We start from the raw sequence: 26,023 nt of genomic DNA, 5'->3' as shown, positions 1-26,023 counted from the left end.
TAGGCAACGACGCAGTTGCCTGGTATTTTTTCTGTTATCGCGCGGAAATGGAAAAACAAAATAGTGAAGTACTTGGAGGGTTAAATTGCAAAATGCATGTAACCAGAAATCGGAAAGGGAAAACAGGGAACCTACCGAATTGAATGGTTTTCCCTCACGAAAGTGTCGCGCGCGGAGCGCTCGTTAACTTGTTGCTCTCGAAAACTGGCAAAACAAACTAAGCCTTGCGTGTAATTCTTGTGTCTGGCTGCCCATATAGCTCCGCCACTGCGTGGTAGTTTGTTAGATAGAGGCCGGACGTCGCTTATCATGCTTTGCATTTTTTATGCTAAATTTTGAGTTAGTAAAAGTGCCTTTTAAAAAAATCGCAACATAACAAGATTCATATTAGCTCTATAGGGAAGAACAAATTGCTTACGACCCATGAGAATATTTCCTTCCTTTGGGGCCTTGTAGGGCAGAACGGGGCCCTTGGCTTGAACCATGATTTTTTGCCATTGGGAGACTTCATTTTTAGGTTCTGTCTTGCGTATTCTCGTATATTCGGGATTATCTTATAATCCCTACTTCTCCAATGCAGCAAATAAGAGATCAGAACAATCTAATATTTTTGATTGAAAGGGTACCTTCTAATCTCAACCATTAATTTGCATCAAAATCTATATAAGAATTTAGGGGGTGTACCAAAGCAAAATTTTGTTTTGTCATTGTCAAAGAGTGCCAAAACGGGCCTCGCCGGCATTGTTTTCAGCATTTCATGTTAGATAATCCGCTAGCATCTGACGCCCCGGAGTGATTAGTTGACTGGCTATGGAATCTATGGATGACCGTATCAGGCGAAAACTGCAGGCCATCCGTGAGAAAGTCCGCATCCTCTTTCTGAGACGCCTGCTTCTTCATGCTCTTAACGTGACAGTCTCTGTTTCTGACGCAAGTCAGGATCTCCACCACCTCCTTGATCGACGGCCTCAGATCCCTATCCATCTGCAGGCATTGGAAGGCCACCTCGGCGACGCGATCGATCGTCCTCTTTGTTTCGGGGTCGGTGTCGTAGCCGAGCTCCGGATCAACCAGCTGAACAACTTCATGGTTCTGAATCCTGTTGAGGGCCATGTTGGCCAGGTTGATCTCACTGTGGCTCCTGCTCATGTCCACAGCAGGTTTCGATGATATCAGCTCCACCAACACGACGCCAAAGCTGTAGACATCGCTCTTGTCGGTCAGCTTGTAGCACTGGTGGTACACCGGGTCGACGTAGCCCGGTGTGCCCTGTGGAACGGTCGAGACATGGGTGACCTCAAGAGGGAACAGCCGCGACAACCCAAAGTCTGCAACTTTAACATGGAAGCTGTTGTCAAGTAATATGTTTGTTGTCTTCACATCCCGGTGTATGATCTCGACGGCATGGAGGTAGGCCAGTGCTTCAGCCGTTTCTATAGCAATGTTTAGCCTTAGAGGCCATGTGAGGCCTCGTTCCGCTGAGCGAGATCCGTGAAGATGGTCTGCGACCGTCCCGTTCGCGATGAACTCGTACACCAGGAGAAGGTCACGGCTCATGCGCGACGTGCAACCATATAGGATGACAAGGTTCTGGTGGAGCAGGCGGGACAGGATGTCAACCTCATTCAGAAATTGCTCAACCCGTCTGTAGTTGTTCTTGTAAAGGCGTTTCACTGCAACTACTCTCCCATCCTTGAGTTTTCCTGAATGAAAAAATGTTCAAAGTTGTAATTTATCAAAGCATACAGTTCAAATGTTCAAAGTTGTAATTTAATGCAATTTGACGTGTTAAGATTCACAAGCAAACAGGTTCGTCAAACATGTGTTTTACCTTTGTAGACAGTTCCAAAACCACCATCACCAAGCTCCCTTGAAGCACTAAATCCATCAGTAGCTACTTCAAGTTCCTCGAAAGTGAATATATGAGGAGAACCATCCAACTCGAGGTCTTTACTGTATGACGTCATTGAAGATCCACTTCGCATGAACTCATTTGAAGCTATAGCTTGTTTCCTCTTCTTGTGTTTGTACCAAACAAAATAGACGAGACATGCCACGACCAAGAATAATACAGCACCGACACCGCCTAATGCTCGAGCTGTCCACCACAACAATGTAGCACATTAGCAATATGAAGCAACCAAAAGAAATGACTAATTCTGCATCATAACAAGAGCAGAGGAAATAAGAACCGATGGAATAATGGGTCAGGCAACTCACCTATAGTCTTCAATCTTGCTGCTTTATTGTTCCCTGCATAAGAAGACACTGTAAATATATTTACCATTTATGAAATAATAAAAGTATGGTAGTCGCTAGACAAATGAGAAGAATATATTTGTTCTGAATTGGTATATGCTGTCATGATAACTCTGTCAGCTTCTACAGTATAGTCCAGCACCCTTTTGTGACTGGTTAATGAGGAAAATCCAGCAAAAGCTAAATTTCAGAATTGATGGTGGCAATATATCCTAAAGTACATTTCATAATAGTCATAATCTTACTCAAATCTCCACATTTAGATCATAAAAAGGGACGCAGGAATTAGCGGATCCATACATTTGTAGTTTTCTGAAAAGCAAGTCAAAATCTAACAGCAATGTAACTGTTACTACATCATAGTTTTCATGAAAACCAACTGAGTTGATAAGATAGTTTTGCCGACGCTATTTGATCTCTTTTGTCCCTTTTTCCCGCGAAAAAAGTCGAAATTCAACCGGAGATACCGGTAGGATAACGTCACTCTTCAGCACTGCTTAAGCAGTGCAACACCCAATTACCAAGTGCATCAGCACCTCTAAGTACCCACTGAAACTAACTACAGTGTTCAATTCATCTCTACACCCCTATAACTAATTCAACAACAAACATTTGCAATATATTGACTTCCACATGTTTGAATTTCGAAACACGGACCAGGGCATAGCTAGAAAAGTACTAAGCGCATTGATCGGCGATTCCTTCCGGGAGTAGTTCACTTGGTTCGGCATCTTTGTTGAATAGCAATGCTGACTAATTCAACAAATGTATTTTGACTAGGAATCGATAGGCTCAATAAGTGGACTGACTTCACTAACTACCAAAACCAAAACAATAATCTGCAGGAGCTCCAAGAAACCAAGCAAGCACCCAAGAGCTGAATATCCGTGCCCAATCAGCGTTCTAATTCCTCCTAGCAACAGCGACGTAAAACACAGTAAATCTGTTGTTGACAGCGATTCTATGTCAGATGCAGTATCAAAATTGCTACCTACTACGTTGGCACTTGTGAATTCACTCGAATCAATCACTTTCTGAATACCAGCATTAGCTACCTACGTTTTGGAGTCACTGAATCGGTCATTGGAACTTGAAATTTTAAGGGGATTATCTTGATCAAAGAACTAGTGATTGACTAGGCAAAATCATGGTGGCGCTGTCAGTTAATTTTCGTCAACTCACCGCACTTCTCGGGGTGGGCGACGCCGGAGCAGTTGCAGGAAAACCCGGTGCCGTCGCTGGCGTACCTGCACTGCCCGCCGCTTGCCTCGCACTTGGGGCACCGTCCACTCGAGCAGGAACCCTTGCCTCATGCTCTGGAGATAGCCGTTGTCGCCGTCCGGAAAACCGAGAACCGGCACGACGGAGAGGTTGCAGGCGGGGGGCAGATCAGCCAGCCCGCGGTGGCTGCCGTACTCCCCTCCCCGCCAAGGCGGTAGAAGGACCCGTCGGGGCAACGCGTGCGGCGACGCCACCTTCTGCTGCTTGGTGAAGTTGTAGAGGACGAGAACCTCCCTGTTCTTCTTGCTGATGGTGTAGGGCCCCAGCCCGAGACCCAGCGAGATGTTGAACCACCACGGCGGGCAGCCGGCGCGGGGCGGGACGAGGAGGTTGTGGTTAACGGCGACGCGGGAGGAGTTCTCGGCGAAGACCCGGGCGACCTGGTATTTCCCGAGCATGGAGCGGCTGAGGAACGCGTGGCTGCCGTTGCACTTGAGCTGGAAGGACGGGGACCCGCACGGCGGCCGGCCGGCGCCCTCCTCCAGCCAGAACGGGTAGGTGATGTTCAGCTCGCCGCATGTCTTGGGCGAGCAGGCCGCGCCGGCAGCCGGAGAACAGCAGGAGGAGGAGGGGCTGGAGCGGCGGCATGGATTGGAATATCTGGGTATGGAAAGCGGAGCGGCTGGCTGACCGCAGCGGGCGAGGAGGACTGAGTTAACGAGAGCAACGGGACAGAGCGGTAGGCGGGATAGATGTGCGACTTTGAAGATGAAGGACGGTGGCCATGGCGGCTTGACCGGTCTGAGTCAACGCGCTATTTTGGTTCCCATGTCCGTTTTTATTTCTTTTGGCATGTCGCCTTGAATTCTGGGATGCCGTTTCCCAGCGGGCAATGCCGCGGCTGGGGACGGCGACGGCGATGGCTTGCCAACCCGCCATTAATTCCGCATGGCCATGGCCCATAGATAAGAAAGCTGAGGCCAGATTGTGAACTCGATAGGATAGACAGTGATTAGTTTGGCGGGCGAGCGAGCTTACCAGGCGGCAGCTGCATGTCAGGAGGAAGCCATCCCTGATGAGCTCCTCGTAGTCGCTGGCATTCACCTCGCCGGACGCCCCGAGCACCGGCACGGCGGTGGCGGTGCAGCCCTCCAAAGCGTAGCTGCCGTTGATCCCGCCCGTCTCGTTGTACCACCCTCCCGCGCGGACAAGCGTGTTGTTCCGGCACGCCGTCTCCACCAGGTCCGCTCGGCGCGTCGTCCCCGGCCTCATGCAGTTGTAGAAGATGAGGTTCTTGTTGAGAGGGCTGATGGAGAACGGATGCGCAACTTTGGTGGCGGTGTTGGCCGTGGGGACATGGCAGCTGGAATTGTTGGAGAAGTCGCCGAGCTTGTGGACGTCGGAGACGAGCAGGGAGCCGTTGCTGTAGAAGATATCCAGGATCTGGAGCCCGAACCCGGGCTCGTCCTCGTAGTACCCGAGGCAGGGGACGCCGGCGGTGCGGTGGACCTGGAACCCGAGCTGCGCGCACCGGTTCTCCTCGGAGCCATGGACGACCCCGAACGGGTGCGATGTTGTTGCCGCGGCCTTCTCCCTCGCTCGCCGGAGCTCTCTGTACTTCTCTCTCTCACAGAGACTGAAGAAGAAAGGAGGAAGAAGAAGCTGCAGTGGACACGGTGGTGGTTTTCTCGGCGCTCGAACGCCCGCCACACGAACGGCAAATCTTTCTCCTGCAGCACGAACTGCACCCACAACTGAACCAGTACACAGGAGGGAGTCTTATACGCGTACGCGCGCATACGACGCCGCGCTCCACTCTCCAACGGCCACGATCCGCAAGCTCGGCCCATGACGCGCACGAATGCGTCCTACGCGGCCGGCTGCAACCCGTCACTACGCAACCTCCCGCTATTCTAGTCAACAGACTCACGCACGCACGCACACTTGCCACGGACTGCGCGCGGCCACGGACTCGCGTCCAGCACACTAACCGCACACGCACGCATTCATACACTAGCCGGACTAAGCCTAGACACTAGTCAGACTAACCCTAGACACAAGTCGGACTATGCCCAGTACATGGCCGTGGCTTATTTGCCCAACACATGCGAGACGGTCACGCTCCGGCTCGCGAGCGTCCGCGCCGGGATGATCGCCGAGACGACGAGGACGGCGGCGACTGAGTCAAACATATTTTTTTGGTGTCAACTTTTTTTCATACACATTCTATATTTTTTGTATAGATAAGGAACATTTTTTATACACACATTTAACAATTTTTAAATACATGATTAAGACTTTTTAAAACATATTTTTAGTCAACTTTTTTGCATATATTGTACATTTTTTGTATACATCAGGAACATTTTTTTAATACACGTTTAACATTTTTTAATTACATGATTAACATTTTTTTAAACATATATTTTTTATGCCTATTTTTTGCAAAAACAATTAGCCCACAGCGAGCCAATTAGCTCCAGTCGGCCCACCCAATCAGCCCACAGTGGGCCGACAGGGGCCAGTCGGCCAGCTGTAGGCCGACTGGAGTCCAATCGGCCTGCTGTGGGCCGACTAGGCCCTGACGGTGTATTATTTTTGAAATTTTTTTACCCAGCGTAATATTTATGAAAATTAATAAAAAATGTATTATTTAAAAAAATTAGCCACCTATGACTCTATTAGGCTATCACAAAACTACCTAGTGTGTTTTATTAACCTTAAATGTAATAATATACTCCTTTATTGACACCAAATGGCAATAAAACTGATGCTATGTTCAGACGTTTGTCCATACAGTATAGGGTACCAAGCGCGTGGTCGTTAGTTCGTTACAACCTGGTAAGTACTCACCAGGTTGGTTGTCACTATATATTCAATCAGTAGCAACCATGCAGTTTTGGGTAGTGTAAAAAATGTTTTTATATTATGAGACGGAGGGAGTACCTTCCTTCCCACTTGTGTTGACGAACATCTACTAGTCCAAACACGTACCCACTTGGAGTAGTTTAGTTTTCAGGCCACATCAAACCACTTGTGTTGACGAACAAAATAAGCACCCGGGCTCTGCCACTAGTGTAGCACAGGTAAAAAGCTATAGCCCGAGTTTTCCTTGGCGAAAACCACGCGTCACATTTAGGTAAACAACCAAAAGTTAACATTCAGTTACCGGGTCCAAACGGGGTAGAAAGATAGACAGGCACTGCCACCCAACCAAAAGTTAACGTTCAGGTAGTGAACGCTCTTATATTTGTTTACGGAGGGAGTAGTACGTAAAACAGAGGCGAGAGTACTCTGCCTTGGTTGGAAGCCAAGAGGGAAGGGAGACAGACGACGGTACAAAGGGTTAGGTCAGCACCATAATCCACTCGCTAACCAGTACCGCCGTAACTCAACACAACCATGCAAATGTATGCATCTAGCCGATGAAGAGCCATAGATAAGGAGAAAAACCAAAGGTAAATTTTCTTAGGGGACCTATGGAAGATGGAAAAGATCACACCAACCAGCGCAAGGCCAATTGCATGATACCAACGAACCAAAGATAGATCCAGTGAACCGGAGAAAATCTAGCTAAAACGAGGATATGCGAGCGGAGTCCATATGTGAGCACGTGTCAAGTTATCTGGTACTGCAGGCTATGGTCAAGTGGGCGCAGCAGGAAGGTGGAGGTGCCGCGCTGGCCGGGCTGCGGCCAACGTTGATCCGCCATAGCTAGGCACGACTGCGGGTCTACGGCCTTATCCTCGATAACTGAGTGGAACGATTGATTGCTTGATCGGATAAGGAAAATCAAAGCAAAGAAAAGTGCGGCCTCCTATGGTAGCAGTACTACGAATTGGATTAAGAGATAATTTTGGTGGGTGAACTTACGTGTAGGCAGAGGGGGCTGAAGGGGACGACGATCCCATGTCAAGAGGAAGCCATCTTTGATCAGCCGCTCGTAGTCGCTGGCGTTCGCCTTGCCCGACGGCGAGCCCCGCACAGGCATGCAGCCCTCGTAGCGGTCGTAGCCGCTCGTCCCGTTGTAAATAAGCCCACCCGCGCGGGCATACACCTGGCTCCGGTTACCGCACCTCATCCTCGTCTGAACCAGCTCTCCCCGCGGACGTGCCTCTGCTCCGGCCTCCTCCGTGCAGTTGTACAAGACAAGGTTCAGGTTGACAGGATCGATCCTAAACTGGACGCCCAGTTTGGCGTAGGTGTTCCAGGTCGGTATTCGGCAGCTATTGAAGCCTTTCCATAGTAGCATCAGCTTGCCTACATCAACGACTCGCAAGCTGCGTTGCTCGTAGTTGATATCACCAACGATTGCAAAGCCAAAGCCGACGGGCATAGAGCTGCGTAGAACAGGAACACTCTTGTTGTAGCAGTTGACCTCGAAATCCGATAAGCCACATGCTCGTTCCGCCTCGTTATCCCTCAGCCAGAATGGGCGGGAGATGTTGATGCCGCCGCACCAACTGGGCGAGTCCCAGCCTGTGTTTTGATTTTCGGCCGAAAAAAGTGGATTTCGGCCATCTCGGCCTGGGGCGAAAAGTATATTTAGGCCAAAATTTCTTAAATTTGGTCAAATTTAAGTCAAATTGCAGTCAAAATTTGGTCAAATTTCAGCCGAAATTTTTGAAAATGGCCGAAATTCGGCCATCTCGGCCAAGGGCGAAAAAAAGCTCAAACCGAAAATCAAAACACAGGTCCCAGCAGCCTGCTTGCACCTGTTCATCGGCTGCCGCGGCAACGAGCAGCAGTGATAGCCACAGCGCCCAGAAGAACCAGCAGCTCGGAGCCATATGAGTGGAAGATTTGGAAATATTGCAGTGAACAGCAAAGGGGGTCCGTGGCTGGAAAGGTGGGCATAGACTACAGGTATATACGAGAGAATACGGTGGTCTAAGCTCGCACGATATATGGGGGCGGACAGCAGTGAGTGGTTCAAATTTGACTGGAAAACTGGGGCAAAACGATCACCGTCCACGAATTCCCCGAGTGACCCCTTTGACTGGTAAGCCATGACTTGTAAAATTTCAAGGTTCCCCTTTGACGGGGTAAGCCATGCATGACTATGACTTTCATGGCCTCATGATGTGACTGAAACCAAGATGCTTAGCCTAATCAATTCTTTTCCGGCATCTTTGCGCTCTTGTCTTCTATCTAGCTAGACTCTATTTTCGCTACAACATTGACACTTGGCAGGTTACTGGTTAATTACTGTATCCTACAGAAAAGAAGGTTCTATGGCATGATCGGTCACTGCCTTGCATTTTTTTAGAAATTGTGTAAATGTTTTTCTTTGCAAGGGAGAATTTGAGTTCACCTATTTATTCAGATTTTTCGGGGGAACTAATTTTATTCAGATATATACACTGTTTAGATTTCGTACATGTTTATCATACTTTAAACTTCGAGTTCACATATTTATTCACACACATTGGAACTTTGACCATGGTCAAGGCTAAGAATCGGAACCCGGATAGCGGGATACACAGACCGGACACCGCCATTGCGGAAAATTCGTATTTACCACACTTTCGAACAGATTGTATTTTCAAGTCATTGTATTTTTTTCCTAATGATTATCATTGGTTTTCTTCCAAAAAAATCTTTCCTCTTCATTTTTATTTGTGTTTGTTGCATTTTCAAAGCATTCCTATGATTTAATAAACTGTTTTAACAAAATCATGAGAGCTTCTAAATTATGAACATTTTTTCAATTTTGTGAGTATTTTTAAAAATATTAAATTTTGGGAACATATTTTAGAAATAATAAATGATTTAAAAACCAAAGGTTACTCAATAACCGGTTTTCTACAGAGGGGGGAGTAGCTACGAGCGCACCGGTTTTTCTTCTGAAGGGACGGGCCCTCACATGGCAGCTCTACATGGGCCGAGCCCTTGCGCATTATACAGACTATCCATCCATAGCACCCACCATTGTGGGCCAACCCGGTGAAATTCGGTCTAAAGTCCCGAAAAATAAACATTAGCCCACAACTATAATTGTCTGAAAGTCTACTTCTGAATGGGCTCTCACTGGATTATATATATTCCTGAGCAAATGAACGAAGCCAATTTTGGCCATATAGACTTCAAAAGTTCAGGGTTCAGACTAACCATGCAGAAGCCACTCATTACCAACTCCGAATACTCTGGCCTGAGAAGGAGAAAGGAGACGACGGCACACACCATACTGCCAAGATATACTAAGTAGTATAAGTGATCCGGATACATCTAGCTTAAACGAAGCATATGTCACAATTTGACTAGTAGGCAAGCCGCCCCACGATCAACTCAACCTTTCCCTCGTTTGGTGACTAACATGATTGATTGATTGCTTGGTTCGATATGGGAAATCCAAGCAAAGGCACTGCGGGTAGCTAGCTAGCTAGCTAGGAAGGAAGTGGATTAAGGACATGATTTGACTGGTGAACTTACGTGGAGGGGGGAGCTCCCATGTCAAGATGAACCCATCGTTGATGAGCTGCCCGTAGTCGCTCGCGTTCACCTTGCCTGCCGGCGAGCCCCGCACAGGCATGACGGCAGCGTTGCAGCCCTCATAGCCGCCGTAGCCGCTCGTCCCGTTGTAACGCCCTCCCGCGCCGGCGTACACCATGCTCCGGTTTCCACACCTCCTGGTCGTCGGAACCAGCTCTGCGTCCCGACGAGCCAGAGCCGCTGCTCCGGCCTCCTCCGTGCAATTGTACAGTACGAGGTTCAGGCTGACGGGGGCGATCCTGAACTGGAGCCCCAGTTTGACGGTGGTGTTCCAGACCGGTAGTGAGCAGCTGTTGGGGGCATGCAGTAGTTTCAGCTTGCCTACATCAACTACGTGCAGCCTCTCTTCATCGTAAAAGATGTGGATGATTTCAAAGCCATAGCTGACGGCTACAGAGCTCAATAGGATTGGAGTACTACTGTCAGAGCAAAAGACCTCGAAGTCCGGCAAGCCACATGATTTTCCAGTCTCCCGGTCACTGAGCCAGAACGGGTGGGAGATGGTGAGGTTGCCGCACTCCTTGGCCGAGCCCGAGCAGGCTTCCACTTGTTCCTCGGCCGCAGCCACCGTGAGCATAAGTGGTAGCCACAGGGCCCCGAAGAACCAACATCCCGGAGCCATACGAGCAGAAGACTTGAAAAGATTGCAGTGAAACAGCAAAGGGGGATTGGCTACAGGTATATATGAGAGAATACGGCTGGTCTGAGCACGAACGATATATGGGACGGACGGACGGCAGAGTGAGTGGTTCAAATTTGAATAGAAAACTGGCCGTCCACAAATTCCCCGAGTGATCCCATTGACTGGCAAGCCATGACTTGCAAAATTTCAGGGTTCCCCTTTGACCGGGTAAGGCATGACAAAGGCCATCATGGCCCCGTGATGTGACCGAAACCAAGATGCTTAGCCTGGTCGTTTTGGTTCCGGCATCTTTGTGCTCTTGTCTTCTATCTGGCTACTCCCTCCGTGTAAGAGCGTTTTTAACCAAAAAAAACACTCTTATATTATGGACGGAGGGAGTAGATTCTAATCTCGATGCAACTTCACACTTGGCAGGTTACTTCTTACTATATCCCATGGAAAAGAAGGTTCTAAGGCATGATCAGTCACTGGGTTGCGTATTTTTAAGAATTTGCGTTTAGAAGGGATGATTCGAGTTAGAACGTGGAGTTCACATGTTTTATTCAGATTTTTTTGGGGAACAAATTTTATTCAGATGGATATGCAGTCTAGATTGGCCAGTTTATGGAAAATTATTTCTATTCAGAGGCATTGGAAGGCAACGGGCAAGGGCTAAGGTTCAAAACCCGGACAGCGGGCTACACTGGCGGGACTCCACCATTGTAAGAAATTCTAATTCACCACTCATTGCAACAGATTGTTCGCTAAATCGCGTGGGAGTGAGCGTGATGGGCCAGCCCCAACTTCTACACGAGTTGCTTGTGGTTCTTGCTGGTTTTTTCAAGTTTTATGATTAACATTGGTTTCCTTCCATTTTTTTATTTGTGTTTGTCGCTTTTCATTCTTTGGTTTTCTTTTTTTTTCTTTTTTCTAATACATGCACATTCTAAAATTCATGAATGTCTGAAATATCATAAACATTTTTAAAAATCCATGATTTTGAAAACACATGAGCATTTCAGCGATTCAATAAACTTTAAAAAATCATGTGAGTTTCTAAATCCATGATTTTTTTGTAAATTTTGTGAGTATTTTTAAAATTTTAAAATATAATATAAATTTTGGGAACGTTTTTAGAAATAATAAATAAACAATTCGAGTTTTAAAACCAAAAGATACTCAATAATCAGTTTTCTACAGAGGGAGAAAGCTCGCCGGTTTTTCTTCTGATGGGACGGGCCCTCACATGGGCTGAGCACGTTACGGATTATCCATTGCATAAAGCGATGAATAATAGCACCCACCATTGTGGGCAAAACGCGGTGCAATTCGGCCGTAAGTTTCGAGAAATAAACATTAGCCCACCACTCTATATGTCTGAAAGTCTACTTCTGACTGGGCTCTCACTGGATTATACTCCTGAGGAAGTGAATGCAGCCAATTTTGGACATAGACTTATTAAAAAAAATTGACCATAGACTTTAGAAGTTCAGAGTTCAGACTAAACTCAAAAGTCACTTGTTCCCAACGCTGAGTTCTCGGCTTGGGAAGGAGGAAGGAGACGACCGCACACACTTACTGGACAGGTGTAACTAGCACAGGGTTTGCATGCCATCATGCCGCCAAGATATACTACTATAAGTGATCCGTAAAATATACTCCTTCCGTTCCGAATTACTTGTCGCAGGTATGGATGTATCTAGATGTATTTTAGTTCTAGATATATTCATTTCTGCGACGAGTAATTTGGAACAGAGGGAGTATCTAATAAAAACAAGCATATCACAATTTGATTAGTATAGGCAAGTCGCCCCACGCCTAGGCAAGCAGGACATGCGTCTGCGTCTGCGTTATGTTTCTCGAGAAAAAGAGATGCGCGAGGAGCAACTCTCGGACTCATTTTCGTTTGGTGACTAACATGATAATATTGCTTGTTTTTTCTTTTTCTTTGATTTATCGCTTGGTTCGATATAGGAAATCCAAGCAAATTAGACATTGATCGTCCTAGCTCACCCACGAACTTGATGATTGAAAGATGATTTGATGAGTAAACTTACGTGGAAAGATAGGGGGATGAGGCGGGAGCGGGACATCCCATGTCAGGAGGAAGCCATCGTTGAAGAGCTGCTTGTAGTCGCTCGCGTTCGCCCCCGCCGACGAGCCCGGCACCGGCGCCACGACGGCGGCGCAGCCCTTCCGAGCGTAATTGCTGTAGTTCCCCGTGGCGTCGTGAGGCACTCCCGCCCGGGCAAGCACCTCCCACGCGTTCCCGCACCTCACGCTCGTCTGCGCCAGCTGACTGTGCTGACGTGCCGCGGCCGCTGCTCCGTCCTTCTCCGTGCAGTTGTACAGGATGAGGTTCAGGTTGACGGGGGCGATCTTGAACGGACGGTTAAGCTTGATTGAGGTGTTATAGAATGGTTCATGGCAGCTGTTGTGGGCCTGCAGCACGTTCAGCTTGCCCAGATCAACCGCGTAGAGGCTGCGTTCCTCGTAGGAGATGTTGAGGATTTTGAAGCCCATGTTGAAGGGTATAGAGCTCCGTAGAGTTGAAGTGTGGTTAATACAAGCGACATCGAAGTCCTGGTAGGGAGGACGACCACATGATTTCCCCGTAACTTTGTCCGTGAGCCAGAACGGGTCGGAGATCCTGACGTTGCCGCACTTCTGGTCGGAGCAGTCTCCGCCCTGCTGCTCCTCGGCCACCACGAGCATCATCAGTGGCAGCCACCACACCAGGACGAAGCCGAAGGCCAAGAACCAGCAGCGGCTGGGAGACATCGGAGCAGAAGATTTGGAGAGATAGCAGTGAGCAACAAAGGGTGGGTGGTAGCTGGGTATTCGGTGGTGGCTACGGAAGGAAGCTAGAGACAACACGTAAGAGAGAATACCGTGGTCGAAGCCTGAACCATATATATGCGGACGGCGAACGAGCAGAATAGTACTGTTGGCCGGTACGTTTGACTAGCAATGGGGGCCAAGCGATCACTGTCCAGGAAGTTTCACAATAATGACGCCATGGACTAGTAAGCCATGGCTTCTGAAATTTGCGTGTGATGACTTTGACGGAGTAAGCCATGCATGACAATGACCCCGTGGACTAGTGATGTGACTTGGAACCAGAATATTTAGCCTGATCATTCAGGTTCAGCCTACTTTGTGCTCTTGTTTAATGATGAATAGATTCTGATAATTGTGCAACGTTCACATGTGGCAGATGACAGCCCTCTAACCTTCTTTTTTTAGGCATTACATTTCTTTTTTCTAACTTTAGCATTTGAAAATCAAAACTTCTCAACCAGCTTAGAAATAGCAAATCCCGTAGAATGGTTACTTAAAAAAAGTGGATTTGTGATGGGGTCCAGTACTAAGTTGGCGATGCCTGTGGATAGTCCGGCCTCCCCTAGAGCTCCTTCAGGTTGGGGGGCGAACAAGGGGATCCATGTGGTCCGGAAAAATTGATTAGCCGTGTTGGATAGCTTTTTTTTGCTTGGCGGACATATGGAGGACATTTGGTGACTTGCGTTAGAGATGCCCTAATATGCCACAATGTCGCAACAAATATATGGGAGGAAATCTAAATTTCTTCTCGGAAAGGGGTTAAATCAGTTTGGCTAGTATAGGCTATGGTCGTCTATCACCCCACAACTTGGGCAGGAAGTGCCTCGCTGCCCGGCTGCGGACCATTGGTGATGATCAACTTCAGCATTATCCTCGGTTAGTGACTACTAGCATGTGGACGATAAGGGGGAAATCCAAGCAAGGGCATGCACTCCATGGCCTAGCTAAGCTACGAACTTGATTAGAAGATGATCTGTCGGGTGAACTTACGTGCACGATGAGGAGGTTCATGCCATTTCAAGAGGAAGCCACCGTCGATGAGCCGCTCAAAGTCGCTCGCGTTCGCCCCCGTCGACGAGCCCATCATCGGCGTGACCACAGCGTGGCAGCCCTCCAAAGCATAGCCGCCGTAGCTCCCGGTCGCGTCGTAAGGTACTCCCGCGCGAACAAGCACTTCCCACTCGTCCCCACACCTCACTGTCGTCTGCACCAGCTCTCGATCACGACGTGCCGCCGCCGCTGCGGCTTCCTCCGTGCAGTTGTAGAAGATGAGGTTCAGGTTGGCGGGGTCGATCCTGAACGAGGGCCGCAGTTTGACGGAGCTGTTCCAGATGGGTACATGGCAGCTGTTGGGGGCTTGCAGTACGTGCAGCTTGCCCACATCAATGGCATGCAATCTGCGTTCTTCGTAAGAGATACTGAGGACCGCAAAGCCGTCGCTGAAGGGCATAGCGCTCCGTAAAACCGGAGAAGGAAATCCGGTGAAGTTGCTGTCGCAAACGGCCACGAAGTCCGGGGAACCACATGATCTGCCGATCTCCTCGTCGGCGAGCCAGAATGGGTCGGAGATGGTGACGTTGCCGCATCTCTTGGCCGAGCCAGAGCAGCCTTCTCCTTGTTCATCAGCCGCCGCGGCGACGAGCACCAGTTGTAGCCACAAGGCCCGGAAGAACCGGCAGCTTGCAGACATCGGAGCAGAAGATTTTGGAAGATGGACAAAGGGGGTGAGTGGATCGGTGGTCATGGGCTACGGGGACTTGGGGTGTGCGTGGTCGAAGGACGAATGATATATGGGGGCGAGTACTGCTGGCCGGAACATTTGACTAGAAAAAGGGGGTAAGTAATCCTGCACGAAGTTCCCGAACTGAACCCTTGGACTGGTAAGCAGTGACTTCTGAAATTTCCGTGTGACCACTTTGACCCCGTGATATGACTGAGACCAGAATTCTTCTAAAGACTAAAACCTCTAACCTTCTGTTGCACATTATACCAAAATTACTATGCGTACGATATTTAGTGGTATGAAAATGGTATGTTGATGAATTCATTTCTACACTTAGGATTTACACCTTTTTTTTTCTTGTAATAACATTAGCATTTGAAAAGCAACTTCTCAACCAACTTAGAGCCCGTTCGAAATCTCTCCACTCAACCTAATCCGCTCCAGCTTTTTTGACTCCGCGGAGCCCGTGGAGTTCGGTTTTAGCCACTCCGTGAAAAATGAACCGCGTGCCGTTTTGCTCTGCTCTTTTGACTCCGCAGAGACCGTGCAGTTCGGTGCCGCTCCCTCCGCTCCGGGAGCGCACTTGAGGAGCGGAGAGGATCAAATCCATAGATTGGATGGGTTTTCTATTCAAATGAATTACAACATATTTTGTAGGGATTTAGTCATTAGAATTCTTTCTACATAGCATGTTTGAGTCTAAAGACTTTATTCCTTAAAAAAAACATATGTCAATCACCTTGTATCCAATTCCAAAGCAAAATTCTCCTTGAGTCAACTTTATTTATTTATTTTTCCATTTGAAAAGAGGTTAAACCATCTCCAGGCATTGTATCAATTGATCCATCCTAATAAAGAACCCTAGATTTGTATGATTTTAACTAAACATTTTTTTATCACTTATCCATGTGTTTCGTTGTAGTAAACAATATTCCATGTCACATATTGTTTAAGCGGATACGTTCCAAGAGCCCCTGAAACATAAAGACCTTTGGCGACGCACGGCCCAGGCTTGAAACCCAGGTCACGGACTACGCCTTACGGTGGATTCCCTTTGCTACAACTCGGAAACCCATGTTGCACTATTGCCCCATAGACCTAAAATACATGGAAATCTTAGTTTCTCTTCGAATGGGAGTTAAGGGATGCCCTGCTAGAATAGAGGATACACTCGGGTGCTCAATTGTTGGGTTGTTATATCTTATTTAATTCACTTTTGTGTTTTATTATTATTTTCCTTTTCATCAATTTTTTGTTTGACCTTTTCCTTTAGATTTTTTTTCTTATTTAATTTGATTTCTGTGGTTTTTACTTTAACTTTATGTTTCTCCGTAAATCACTACCACCTTATTTTTTGAACTCTAGTTATGTAATTTACTGACGTTTTACTTTACTTTTGGGGTAAATAAATGATCATTATTTTCTAATGTACATGCACACTTCTTTTTAAAGAAATAACCATGTGTATTCAAATACATGATTTTTTTTTATGAAATGCATAAACATCCCTTTTGAGGTACATGAACATTTGTCTATTGTCATGACCATTCTTTTAAAAAACCTATTAACACATTTAACTTTGTAGTACCAAAATAGGTTTACTTCCGATATACTCCATATTTTTATGCGGATTATAACTTTCTTGACATATTAACTTGAATTTTTATATACCAACCACTAAATAACTAGAGTTCATGATTGGGAACGACAACCAAAAAGTTAGCACTGACGACAATCAAAAGAACACTCATTGGGTCCAAAGAATCCCCCCGATATTGAATATAGGCCCATAAGGCGGGATTTCGAAAAGTTGCAACTGGGCTGTCAGTGGATCAGTAAACAAGTTCATGCCTCCTATTTGGCCGTAATGCAGGCTTGGGAAGTTCAGAGTTCATCCGCTCAAAAAAACAGAGGAAAAAACAAGAGAAATTCAGAGTTCAGACTAGGCAAAAGTACAGAGTACCTACTAGGCAGAGTTGAGCAGCTGATCAGAGTTCAGACCAGAATCGATCTTCGCCCTAGAAGCCACTTGTTGTTCAGTACCACACCCCACTTCAACTTGTTAACGAGCTTCTAATGATGCACATGGCTACGTTGGTCCTTACTGAGAACACTAGTTTACATGCTTGCCACAACCGAAGTTTCTGGGACGTCATACGTAGGACTACGCAATAGGCACTGATCGTAGCTAGTACTACAAACCTGAATGATAGATGATTTGACGGGTGAACTTACATGTACGTGCAGGCGCATGGAGAGGTGCAGGTGCAGGGAGAGGGAGAGGTTCCGGCGGATCCCATGTCAAGAGGAAGCCATCGCTGATGAGCTGCTCGTAGTTGCTCATGTTGGCCTCGCCCGACGAGCCCATCACCGGCACGACGACAGCTTCACAGCCCTTCAAAGCGTAGCCGCCGTAGTTCCCGGTCGTGTCGTAAGGTACTCCCGTGTGGACAAGCACGTTGCTCTCGTTCCGGCATCTGACTCCGGTCTTTACCAAGTCTCTGTCCCGACGTGCCACAGTCGCCGCGGCGGCTGCGCCCTCCTCCGTGCAGTTGTACAAGATGAGGCTCAGGCCGACGGGGTTGATCCTAAACGGTTGGGCCAGCTTGACGGAGGTGTTCAATATCGTTACATGGCAGCTGTTGGAGGCTTGCAGTATTTCCAGATTGCCTTTGATCGACGACGCGCAAACTGTTTTCCTTGTAAGAGATGTCGATGATTGCAAAGCCGAGGTTCGAGGCCGAGGGTATAGAGCTCCGTAGACCTGGAAAATTCTTGTTATGGCAAGCGACCTCGAAGTCCTGGGGGCCATACGATCTTTGCGCCTCACTGTTAGAGAGCCAGAATGGGTGGGAGATGGTGAAGCTGCCGCACCTCCTGGCCGAGCTCGAGCAGCCTTCCCCTTGCTGCTCCTCGGCCCCGACGAGCATCGCTCGCATACACCAAACCGAGGCGAAGGCTAACAACCAGCAGTAGCTCCTACTCCCTCCGTTCGGAATTACTTGTCTCAAAAAACGATGTATCTAGAACTAAAATACGTCTAAATACATTCATTTCTGCGACAAGTAATTTTAAACGGAAAGAGTAGGCATCGGAGAATAAGATTTGGAGATGTTGCGGTGAATGGAGAAGAATGTGGCTGGATCGGTGATCTTGGGGATGAGAATGTAGAGTACCACGTAAGAGAGAATAAGCACGAACCATAACATATAAGGGGACGCCGGCAAGCGAGCCGGCCGAGTACTGTTGACTGGAAATTTGGGCCAAGCGCCCATCCACCACAAACTAGTAAGCAATGACTTGTAAAAGTTTCCGGGGTAAACCACTTTGACGGTGTATGGAGTGGTCAGGAGAAAACGCAACCAAAACAAAGCCTGTCAGCACGTGTCAATTTGACTTGTAAAAGTTTCCGGGGTAAACCACTTTGACTAGTATTGGGAACTGCAGCTAACATTGGCCACACGATAAACTTCAGGCCTATCCATGGTTACTATTGATTGATTACCTGATTGAGTGAAGGGATGCCTTGCTAGAATAGAGGATACACTCGGGAGCTCAATTGATGGGTTGTTTTATCTTATGTTAATTATTTTGTGTGTTTTCCTTTTCGTCCATTTTTTGTTTGGTCTTTTCCTTTATTAGACTTTCAATTCTTTGGTTTTTATTTATTATTACATTTCCTTTTTTCTTTGTAAAGCACTACCGCCTTATTTATCCAAACTATAGTTCGCCATTTTACTTCGAACAACCCTGGCAAACGCCTTCCTGACCGTTGCATGGTCGGCACAAAGCTAACGCCACATAGATTTGCTGGAGTCGTTCCCTGTGAGGCGTTTCCCAGTGAACACTCACTTTTTTTTTCTCGCAATAAATTTTTGCCCAAGGTCTGTTATTTGCGAAACTCAAACTCAAGACCTGCCATGGGAGGCGCATATGCTATACCAGTTGGTCTTAAGCAGGTTTTGTGCATACATATACTAAACTTTTTTTATGTATTTGAAGCTAAATTCTTTTCTAATTCATTTTTTCATAAATTTTTTTTGAAGATCCAGATTTTTTTTCCATTTTTGAAGAACAAAAAATCCCTACCTTTTATCCATCCGTCCCATAATATAAGAGCGTTTTTGACACTACTAATATACGATCGCTTTTGACACTTGGGACGGAGGAAGTAGTTGGAATTTTTTCTAAACTTGCCATGTGCACTTTTATTATAGGTACCATGGCATTTTCTAGAGTTTCTTGTAATGCCCTCCATGTGGGTTTTTTGTAATGCCCTCCATGTCAAGCTTTTGGGAAAAAAATTCACTTATTCATGGTAATTTTTAAATTTTTATTTTACTTTTAGCATGAAAGTTTTATTACTAAGAGCATGGCATTTTAATAACCAATAACATGGCATTTTTATTACTAAGGGCATAGCAATTTAATAACTACTAACATGTCGTTTTTATTATCAAGAAGATGACAGTTTTATGATTAATAGCATGACAATTTTACTATTAACAAGATGGCATTTTTTATTAGGAGGATGGCAGTTTATGATTAACATGATGACAATTTTATTATTGAGATCTGGGATCATTATTATTATTATTGGCATGGCACTTTTATTATTAACAGGATGACAGTTTTAGTACTCCCTCCATCCGAAAATACTTGTCATCAAAATGAATAAAAAGGGATATATCTAGAATTAAAATACATCTAGATACATTCCCTTTTATTCATTTTGATGACAAGTATTTCCGGACGGAGGGAGTATTATTTAAGAAGATGATGGCAATTTTATTTTTGGTATGTCACACATGCTCAATAATGCTAAACGTTCAAAGGGTTACAGGCAATTAGATGCTGACTAGAAGGATTCTAGCCGTTTGTCAATGGACAAAGTACAACAATGTTGCCCCCCTTTTGTTCCCGGTGAGAGTACTCTGCCTAGTGCCTTGGAAGGGAGAACGGAATCCACCGCACACGTTTACCTGAAGTCGCCCCGCAACTTGGGCAAGCAGAAGCATGAACATCCAAACAAATCGCACCGCGGGTACGTCCTAGCTAGCTAGCAAGGAACCAGATGAAAAGATGATTTGGTTTGCGGGTGAACTTACGTGGAGAAGGGAGCTCTCATGTCGAGAGGAAGCCATCGCTGATGAGCCGCTCGTAGTCGCTCGCGTTCGACTCGCCCGACGAGTTCATCACCGGCACGACGATGGCATCGCAGCCCTCCAAGGCGTAGCCGCCGTAGTTCCCCGTCTCATCGAAATGCACTCCCGCACGAGCAAACATGTTGCTCGTGTTCCCGTCTCACCTCCGCCAGCGCCCCGTCCTGATGCGCCGGCGGCTTTGTGCAGTTGTAGAAGATGAGATTCAGATTGGTAAGAAGGTCGTCGGCGGAAATATGGGCCAGCCTCAAGGCGCGCTTCGTCGGTGCGGACCGCGTGTGCGCGGCGCGGCTCGGCACGCTCCGGGGGGAGTTCGAGCTCCTGCGTATGGCGAGCGACGAGTCGCTGGACGCGTTCGCGGGGAAGATCAGCGGCATGGCGGCGCGCTACGCCGGGCTGGGGTCGACGCTGGAGGACTCGGCGATGGTGAAGAAGCTCCTGGACTCGGTCCCGGATCGTCTATACGCCGCCGTCGCTGGAATGGAGCAGTTTTGCGACCTGAACACGCTGCTCTTCTAGGACGCGCTCGGGCGCCTGAAGGCATTCGACGAACGACTGCGTCGGCGCGGGCAGGCGGGCGGCGAGCGCACGGAAGGGCAGCTGCTGTACACCGTGGCACAATGGCGGGCGCGCGAGCGGCGTCTGGGCGGTGTGCACGGAGAGGACGACGACGACGGTGCGCGCAGCGAGGCATCGGGTTTCGGTGGGAACCGGCGCGGCCGCTGCTACAAGTGCGGTGAACGCGGGCATTTCAAGCGCGAGTGCCCGCAGCGGAAGAAGGCGCCGGCGGCGGAGCATGCGCTGCTGGTCGACGGCGACGCGAGGACGCCGGTCTGCTCTGAGCCGCGACTGAGGGCGCGAATGTTAGGCAATAAGTCGCGGCGAGGTGTCGAACGAGCCGGGCGCGTGTATGGGCGCGCGCCGGGCACGTTGGACGCGTCGGGTCCGCGACGTAGGTGTGCGTGCGTGTAGGAGATGCATGGGCGTGTCCATGCAGGTGTGGCATGTGTGTGTGATCGTTGGCGCAACGGGCGCGGGTGTAGACCACGTCAGGGCGCAGGACCTGGTCGCGCGGATCGCGTGTGTGCGCGGCGGGAGCGCGGGCCGGGAGCGCAGGGACGTGGGGAGTGCGCGGAGGGGGGTGCGTCGGGGCGCGGTGTGGTGCGCCGATGGACGCGGGTATAAAACCCTCCCGCCCGTGTGTTTGTTGTTGACGGAGGTGATGAGTACGAGCTCGGGAACGGGCGTTGTTGCGACGGGAAAAACCTCACCGTGTCCACTGTGTGCTCCTTCTTCCTCCTTCCACCTCGTCGTCGCTGGTTCGAGCCACGGCCGGAGAGAGAGAGATCAGTGCGAGGGAGGAGAGGGCTGGAGCTAGGGCTAGTCGGAACCTACAATTGGCGTGGCTGACCTTGAACGGCCGTGCCAGTTTGACGGAGGTGTTCCATCCCGGGAAGTGGCAGCTGCTGTTGGAGACGTTGAAGTCTTGCACTTTCTGTGCATCAACGACGCGCAAACTGCGTTCCTCGTACGAGATGCCCTTGATGGCGAAGCCAATGAATGCAGAGCTCTTGAGAATTGGAATACTGTCTTCCCAGCAATCGACCGCAAAATCCAAGGGACCACACGACCTTCCCGCCTCACTCTCAGCGAGCCAGAATGGGTCGGAGATGGTGAGGTTGCCGCAACTCTTGGCCGAGCAGCCTTCCGGTTGCTGCTGCTCCTCATGCCCGGCGAGCATCAGCGGCAACCACCATACTATCCAGACGAACACCAAGAACCAGCAGCTTGTAGTAGCCATTGGAACAAAGAGAATTGGCCGTGGCGAGGTGGGGGAGACGTAGGCGACTATGAGAGGATACCGTGGTCCAAGCTCGAAGAATGATATATGTGGACGGGCGAGTGAGCGGAGTACTTACTATGGTCGGAACATTTGACTTGAAAAATCGGGGCAAAGCTATCATCGTCCCCACTCCTTTGGACTGGTAAGGTAAGGCGTTGCTTTTGAAGAATTTCTAACCCCATTGACAGGTAAGCCATCAACGCGACCTCTGTGGCTCTGTGCCCGTGATGTGACAGCAAACATGCTGCGTTATGCTGGTTCTTGTATCTGCTACTACATGCTCTTGTCGGTTATCCAGAATCTAGATTCTAATCTTTGGACTAAATTCGGATTTGGCAGGTAACAACATTATTGAGGTTGCGCATTTTAGAATTTGGGTGCAAATATCTTTCTTCTCAGGGGACAAGTCCATTTTCACGGGTCCTCGTTGGTTCTACTCGCAGTACTCGTTTTCCGTAGGTAGGCGCTCAGGCTCCACTTTACGGAGCGGAAGGGCATGGGGTCCTCTTTGGCGGCAACTTGGCTTGAGTGGCGAAACGAGGTCTGGCCATTTCTCTTCACGGTGAGTCTCCTTCCTTGTCGGTAGTCTAGGTTGCTCTATGGTAGGGTGTGGACGCTCCTGCATCCTTATTCTTGTATTTTTCTTGATCTGCTTTGTAAGAGGATCTACTCATCATCATGTATCGGTTTGATTGTGTTGCTTTATATTATACATAAAGCAGGGTAAAAGCCCTTCTTGGTAATTTCAATATTTTGTAGTGTTAGCTTTTGTAATGTGCGATTTGGTTGAGTTAGAAATAACGAAATTCTTCAAGGACTTAGGAGCATAAAATACATACAATGATTAGTGTCTTTCATGGATTAATCTTTTTTATTCAATGGATTTTTAATTTGAGACTGAATGGGGCGAAAATTTGTATTAAAACCCTGAAATTCAGTAATTGAACTTTTTCTATAACTTTACGCTATCTCCAGGGGACAAGACCATTGACTTATCATCATGGGCTAACACACCATAATTCAACCAAAATGGGCTAACATACCGTAATGTAAAAAATAATACTCCCTCTGTCCTATAATGAGTACATTGGGTGTAATAAGATCTTATATTATGAGACGGAAGGAGTAGATGATATAAGATTTGGGTGTGTTTAGGGCACATCTAGATGTGCTCTAGTTATTGCACATCTAAGTGAGTGAATCAAGTATAAAGAAAAAAAAAGAAAAAAAATATCCACACGAATCTCAACGTAAGATTAATGATATAAGACTTAAATATGCAATACTTACGGCACATCTAGATGTACTTTAGCAAAACTGATAAGATTTCACAGAGCGAAAAGAAGTGCTAATCTGAGAAGCAAGCTTACCAGTCTGCCATGTGAGGAGGAATCCACCACTGATGAGCTGCTCGTAGTCGCTCGCGTTCGCCATGCCATGAACGCCCAGCACCGGCACGACGGTGGCTTCGCAGCCCTCCATATGGTATCTGTCATAGTCGTCGGTGGCATCATAACGCCCTCCTGCGCGGACAAATGCGTTGCTCTTGTTGCCACATCTTATCTGCACCAGCGCACTCTCCCGACGTGCCACCGCCGCCGCCACCTTGGTGCAATTGTACAGGACGAGGTTCAGGTTTACTGGGTCCACCCTAAACAGGCGGCCCAGTTGGTCGGAGGCGTTCCAGCTCGGGACATGGCAGCTGTTGGTGTTGTTGTGCAAGTGATTCCTCTTGTATAGATCGACGACGCGCAAACTCCGTTCCTCGTAGGAGATGCGGGTTATTTCAAAACCGTCATCCCCAAAGCTCCAGAGAACTGGAGTGCGGTTGCTATGGCAAGTGACCGCAAAATCCAATGGACCACATGATCTTCCCGTCTTGTCGTCAACGAGCCAGAATGGGCGGGAGATGGTGTGGTTGCCGCACCTCTTGGCCGAGCAGCTACCGCCCTTCTGGTCCTCGGCCGCGGCCATCATCAGTGGCAGCCACCAAACGTAGGCCAAGAACCAGCGACGGCGAGGAGGCATCGGAGAATAAGATTTCGAAAGGGCTCTGGGGGCTGGGGACTGCCGTGAAGTGTGAATGATATATGTGCACGAGCGAACAGCCGTGCTATGGCGGGCATGTTTGACAGGGAAATGGAGGCAAGCTATCATCGTCCACAAATCCCCCGAATGACCACTTGCACTTGGACGGGTAAGCCATGACGTGTGAATTTGTAACCCCATTGACCACAACCATGAGCCCCTGATGTGACAGGGATCATGATGCTTAATCAGATTCTTTCGGCTCTGGCTACTCTGTGCTCTTGTCGTCTATCTAGCTAGACTCTTGTCTCAGCGCAACATTCACACTTGTACTGGGCTGGACTTTTTTTTTTCAAAACGGAGGTATAAGATTTGCCTCATCTGTTAAATAAGGGAGGAACAGAGTTTATAATTTTACAAGAGCACCCACATACACGGCATGAGGATTACCTATGCAAAAAAATTAGGCGGGGTTGGGCAAATTGTGCCCTCTGCCCTCTTTTACTCACGCCTAAATCTGCACCAGTTTCTTGTTCCCTTTTGCAAAGAGGGCAGAGGCCACATTTTTTTTAAAAATACAGAAATATTTGGTCCTTGAAAAAAAAACACTATCGCCAGGGTATGACATGACCATTGGAGCGCAACTAGTTAACGAGCGCTCCTTCGGGAGCCTCGCAACGATCAGCGCCACTTGGCGCGCTCTCAGCCATTCGCCACGTGTCGCGCTCTGGACGCTCCCTCCAGATTTTGTTTTTTTATCTTTCCGCACGCGTTTTCGGCTTTTTAAACGGTTTTTTGCTGTTTTTTCGACGTTTTGGTTTTCCCCCGGTCTTCCTTAGCTTTTCGACCAAAAAAAATTTTCAAAAAAATTTTTTTACGCAAAAATACGCGTTTTTTTTCTTTCGCGAAAAGTCACGGTTTTTCTTCCGCGAGAGGCACGGTTGTGCTTTAGCGAGAGTCACGGCCATGCCTTTCGGAAACAAAAAAAACGCATTTTCTGTTTTTTTTCTTTCGCGAGAGTCATGGTTTTACTTCCGCGAGAGGCACGGTTGTGCTTTCGCGAGAGTCATGGCCGTGCCTCTCGAAAAGGGAAAAACAAAACGCGTTTTCTGTTTTTTTTTCTTTCACGAAAGTCATGGTTTTGCTTCCGCGAGAGGCACGGTTGTGCTTTCGCGAGAGTCACGGCCGTGCCTCTCGGAAAGGAAAAACAAAACGCGTTTTCTGTTTTTTTTCTTTCACGAGAGTCACGGTTTTGCTTCCGCGAGAGGCACGGTTGTGATTTCGCGAGAGTCACGGCCGTGCCTCTCGGAAAGGGAAAAAATACGCGTTTTCTGTTTTTTTTCTTTCGCCAGAGGCACGGTTGTGCTTTCACGAGAGTCACGGGCGTGCCTCTTTTGAAAAGGAAAAAAAATGCATTTTCTGTTTTTTTTCCTTCCACGAGAGTCACGGTTTTGCTTCCACGAGAGGCACGGTTGTGATTTCGCGAGACGCACGGGCGTGCCTCTTTCCGAAAAGGAAAAAAACCATGCTCCCGGTTTGGTTTTTTCGTCTGTTTTTTTTCATGAAAAAAAAGTTCGTCAAAACCTATCCATATGGGATCTAGTTTTGAGGATCTTGACGCGAGGAATCCAATGGTGAAAACGGTTTGACATTTGAAAAATCACCTCCCCGGAGCCAAATAGGATTTCCGTAAGCAGAGGCCACTTGTTTACATGCTACCATAACCAAGCCTTCGGTCAAGTACTACACTTACCACTCCATTCTGGTTTCTTTTTTTGTTTTCTTTTTGTGGGGTGAAAAATATTTTATTCCTCTGAAATATATAGGGTTAC

At 47.9% G+C, this 26,023-nt stretch overlaps 2 protein-coding genes and 2 pseudogenes across 5 annotated transcripts; 1 reads left to right on the top strand and 3 right to left on the bottom strand.

Annotated features, from left to right (window-relative positions):
- Positions 1 to 684: 684 nt before the first annotated feature.
- LOC109776846 (LEAF RUST 10 DISEASE-RESISTANCE LOCUS RECEPTOR-LIKE PROTEIN KINASE-like 1.2) lies at positions 685 to 24,221 on the bottom strand. 4 transcript variants are annotated; one of them, XM_073509810.1, is made up of 5 exons: positions 5,084 to 5,414; positions 4,519 to 4,923; positions 2,221 to 2,253; positions 1,832 to 2,098; positions 685 to 1,703 (listed from the first exon to the last, which is right to left on the bottom strand). In XM_073509810.1, exons 1-5 carry the CDS (start codon positions 5,328 to 5,330, stop codon positions 748 to 750), a joined length of 1,908 nt encoding a protein of 635 aa, XP_073365911.1. In that variant the 5' UTR covers positions 5,331 to 5,414; the 3' UTR covers positions 685 to 747. The 4 variants fall into 4 exon arrangements, with proteins under 4 accessions (XP_073365911.1, XP_073365910.1, XP_020191100.1 ...); XM_073509809.1 differs by lacking the exons at positions 4,519 to 4,923; positions 5,084 to 5,414 and adding an exon at positions 23,534 to 24,221 and having other exon boundaries at positions 2,221 to 2,268; XM_020335511.4 differs by lacking the exons at positions 4,519 to 4,923; positions 5,084 to 5,414 and adding an exon at positions 23,534 to 24,221.
- Positions 2,545 to 4,263, bottom strand: LOC141042189 (LEAF RUST 10 DISEASE-RESISTANCE LOCUS RECEPTOR-LIKE PROTEIN KINASE-like 1.2; annotated as a pseudogene).
- LOC123497789 (uncharacterized) lies at positions 9,849 to 10,681 on the bottom strand. Its single transcript, XM_045234551.1, has one exon. It carries the CDS (start codon positions 10,592 to 10,594, stop codon positions 9,863 to 9,865), a length of 732 nt encoding a protein of 243 aa, XP_045090486.1. The 5' UTR covers positions 10,595 to 10,681; the 3' UTR covers positions 9,849 to 9,862.
- LOC141042218 (uncharacterized) lies at positions 20,648 to 21,162 on the top strand (annotated as a pseudogene).
- Positions 24,222 to 26,023: the final 1,802 nt, after the last annotated feature.

The sequence above is a fragment of the Aegilops tauschii genome, chromosome 3, assembly GCF_002575655.3.
Source record: "Aegilops tauschii subsp. strangulata cultivar AL8/78 chromosome 3, Aet v6.0, whole genome shotgun sequence".
In the NCBI taxonomy this organism is placed as follows: domain Eukaryota; kingdom Viridiplantae; phylum Streptophyta; class Magnoliopsida; order Poales; family Poaceae; genus Aegilops; species Aegilops tauschii.
The sequence above is the reverse complement of the archived record's forward strand: the minus strand, read 5'-3'. Positions and strand labels throughout refer to the sequence as shown.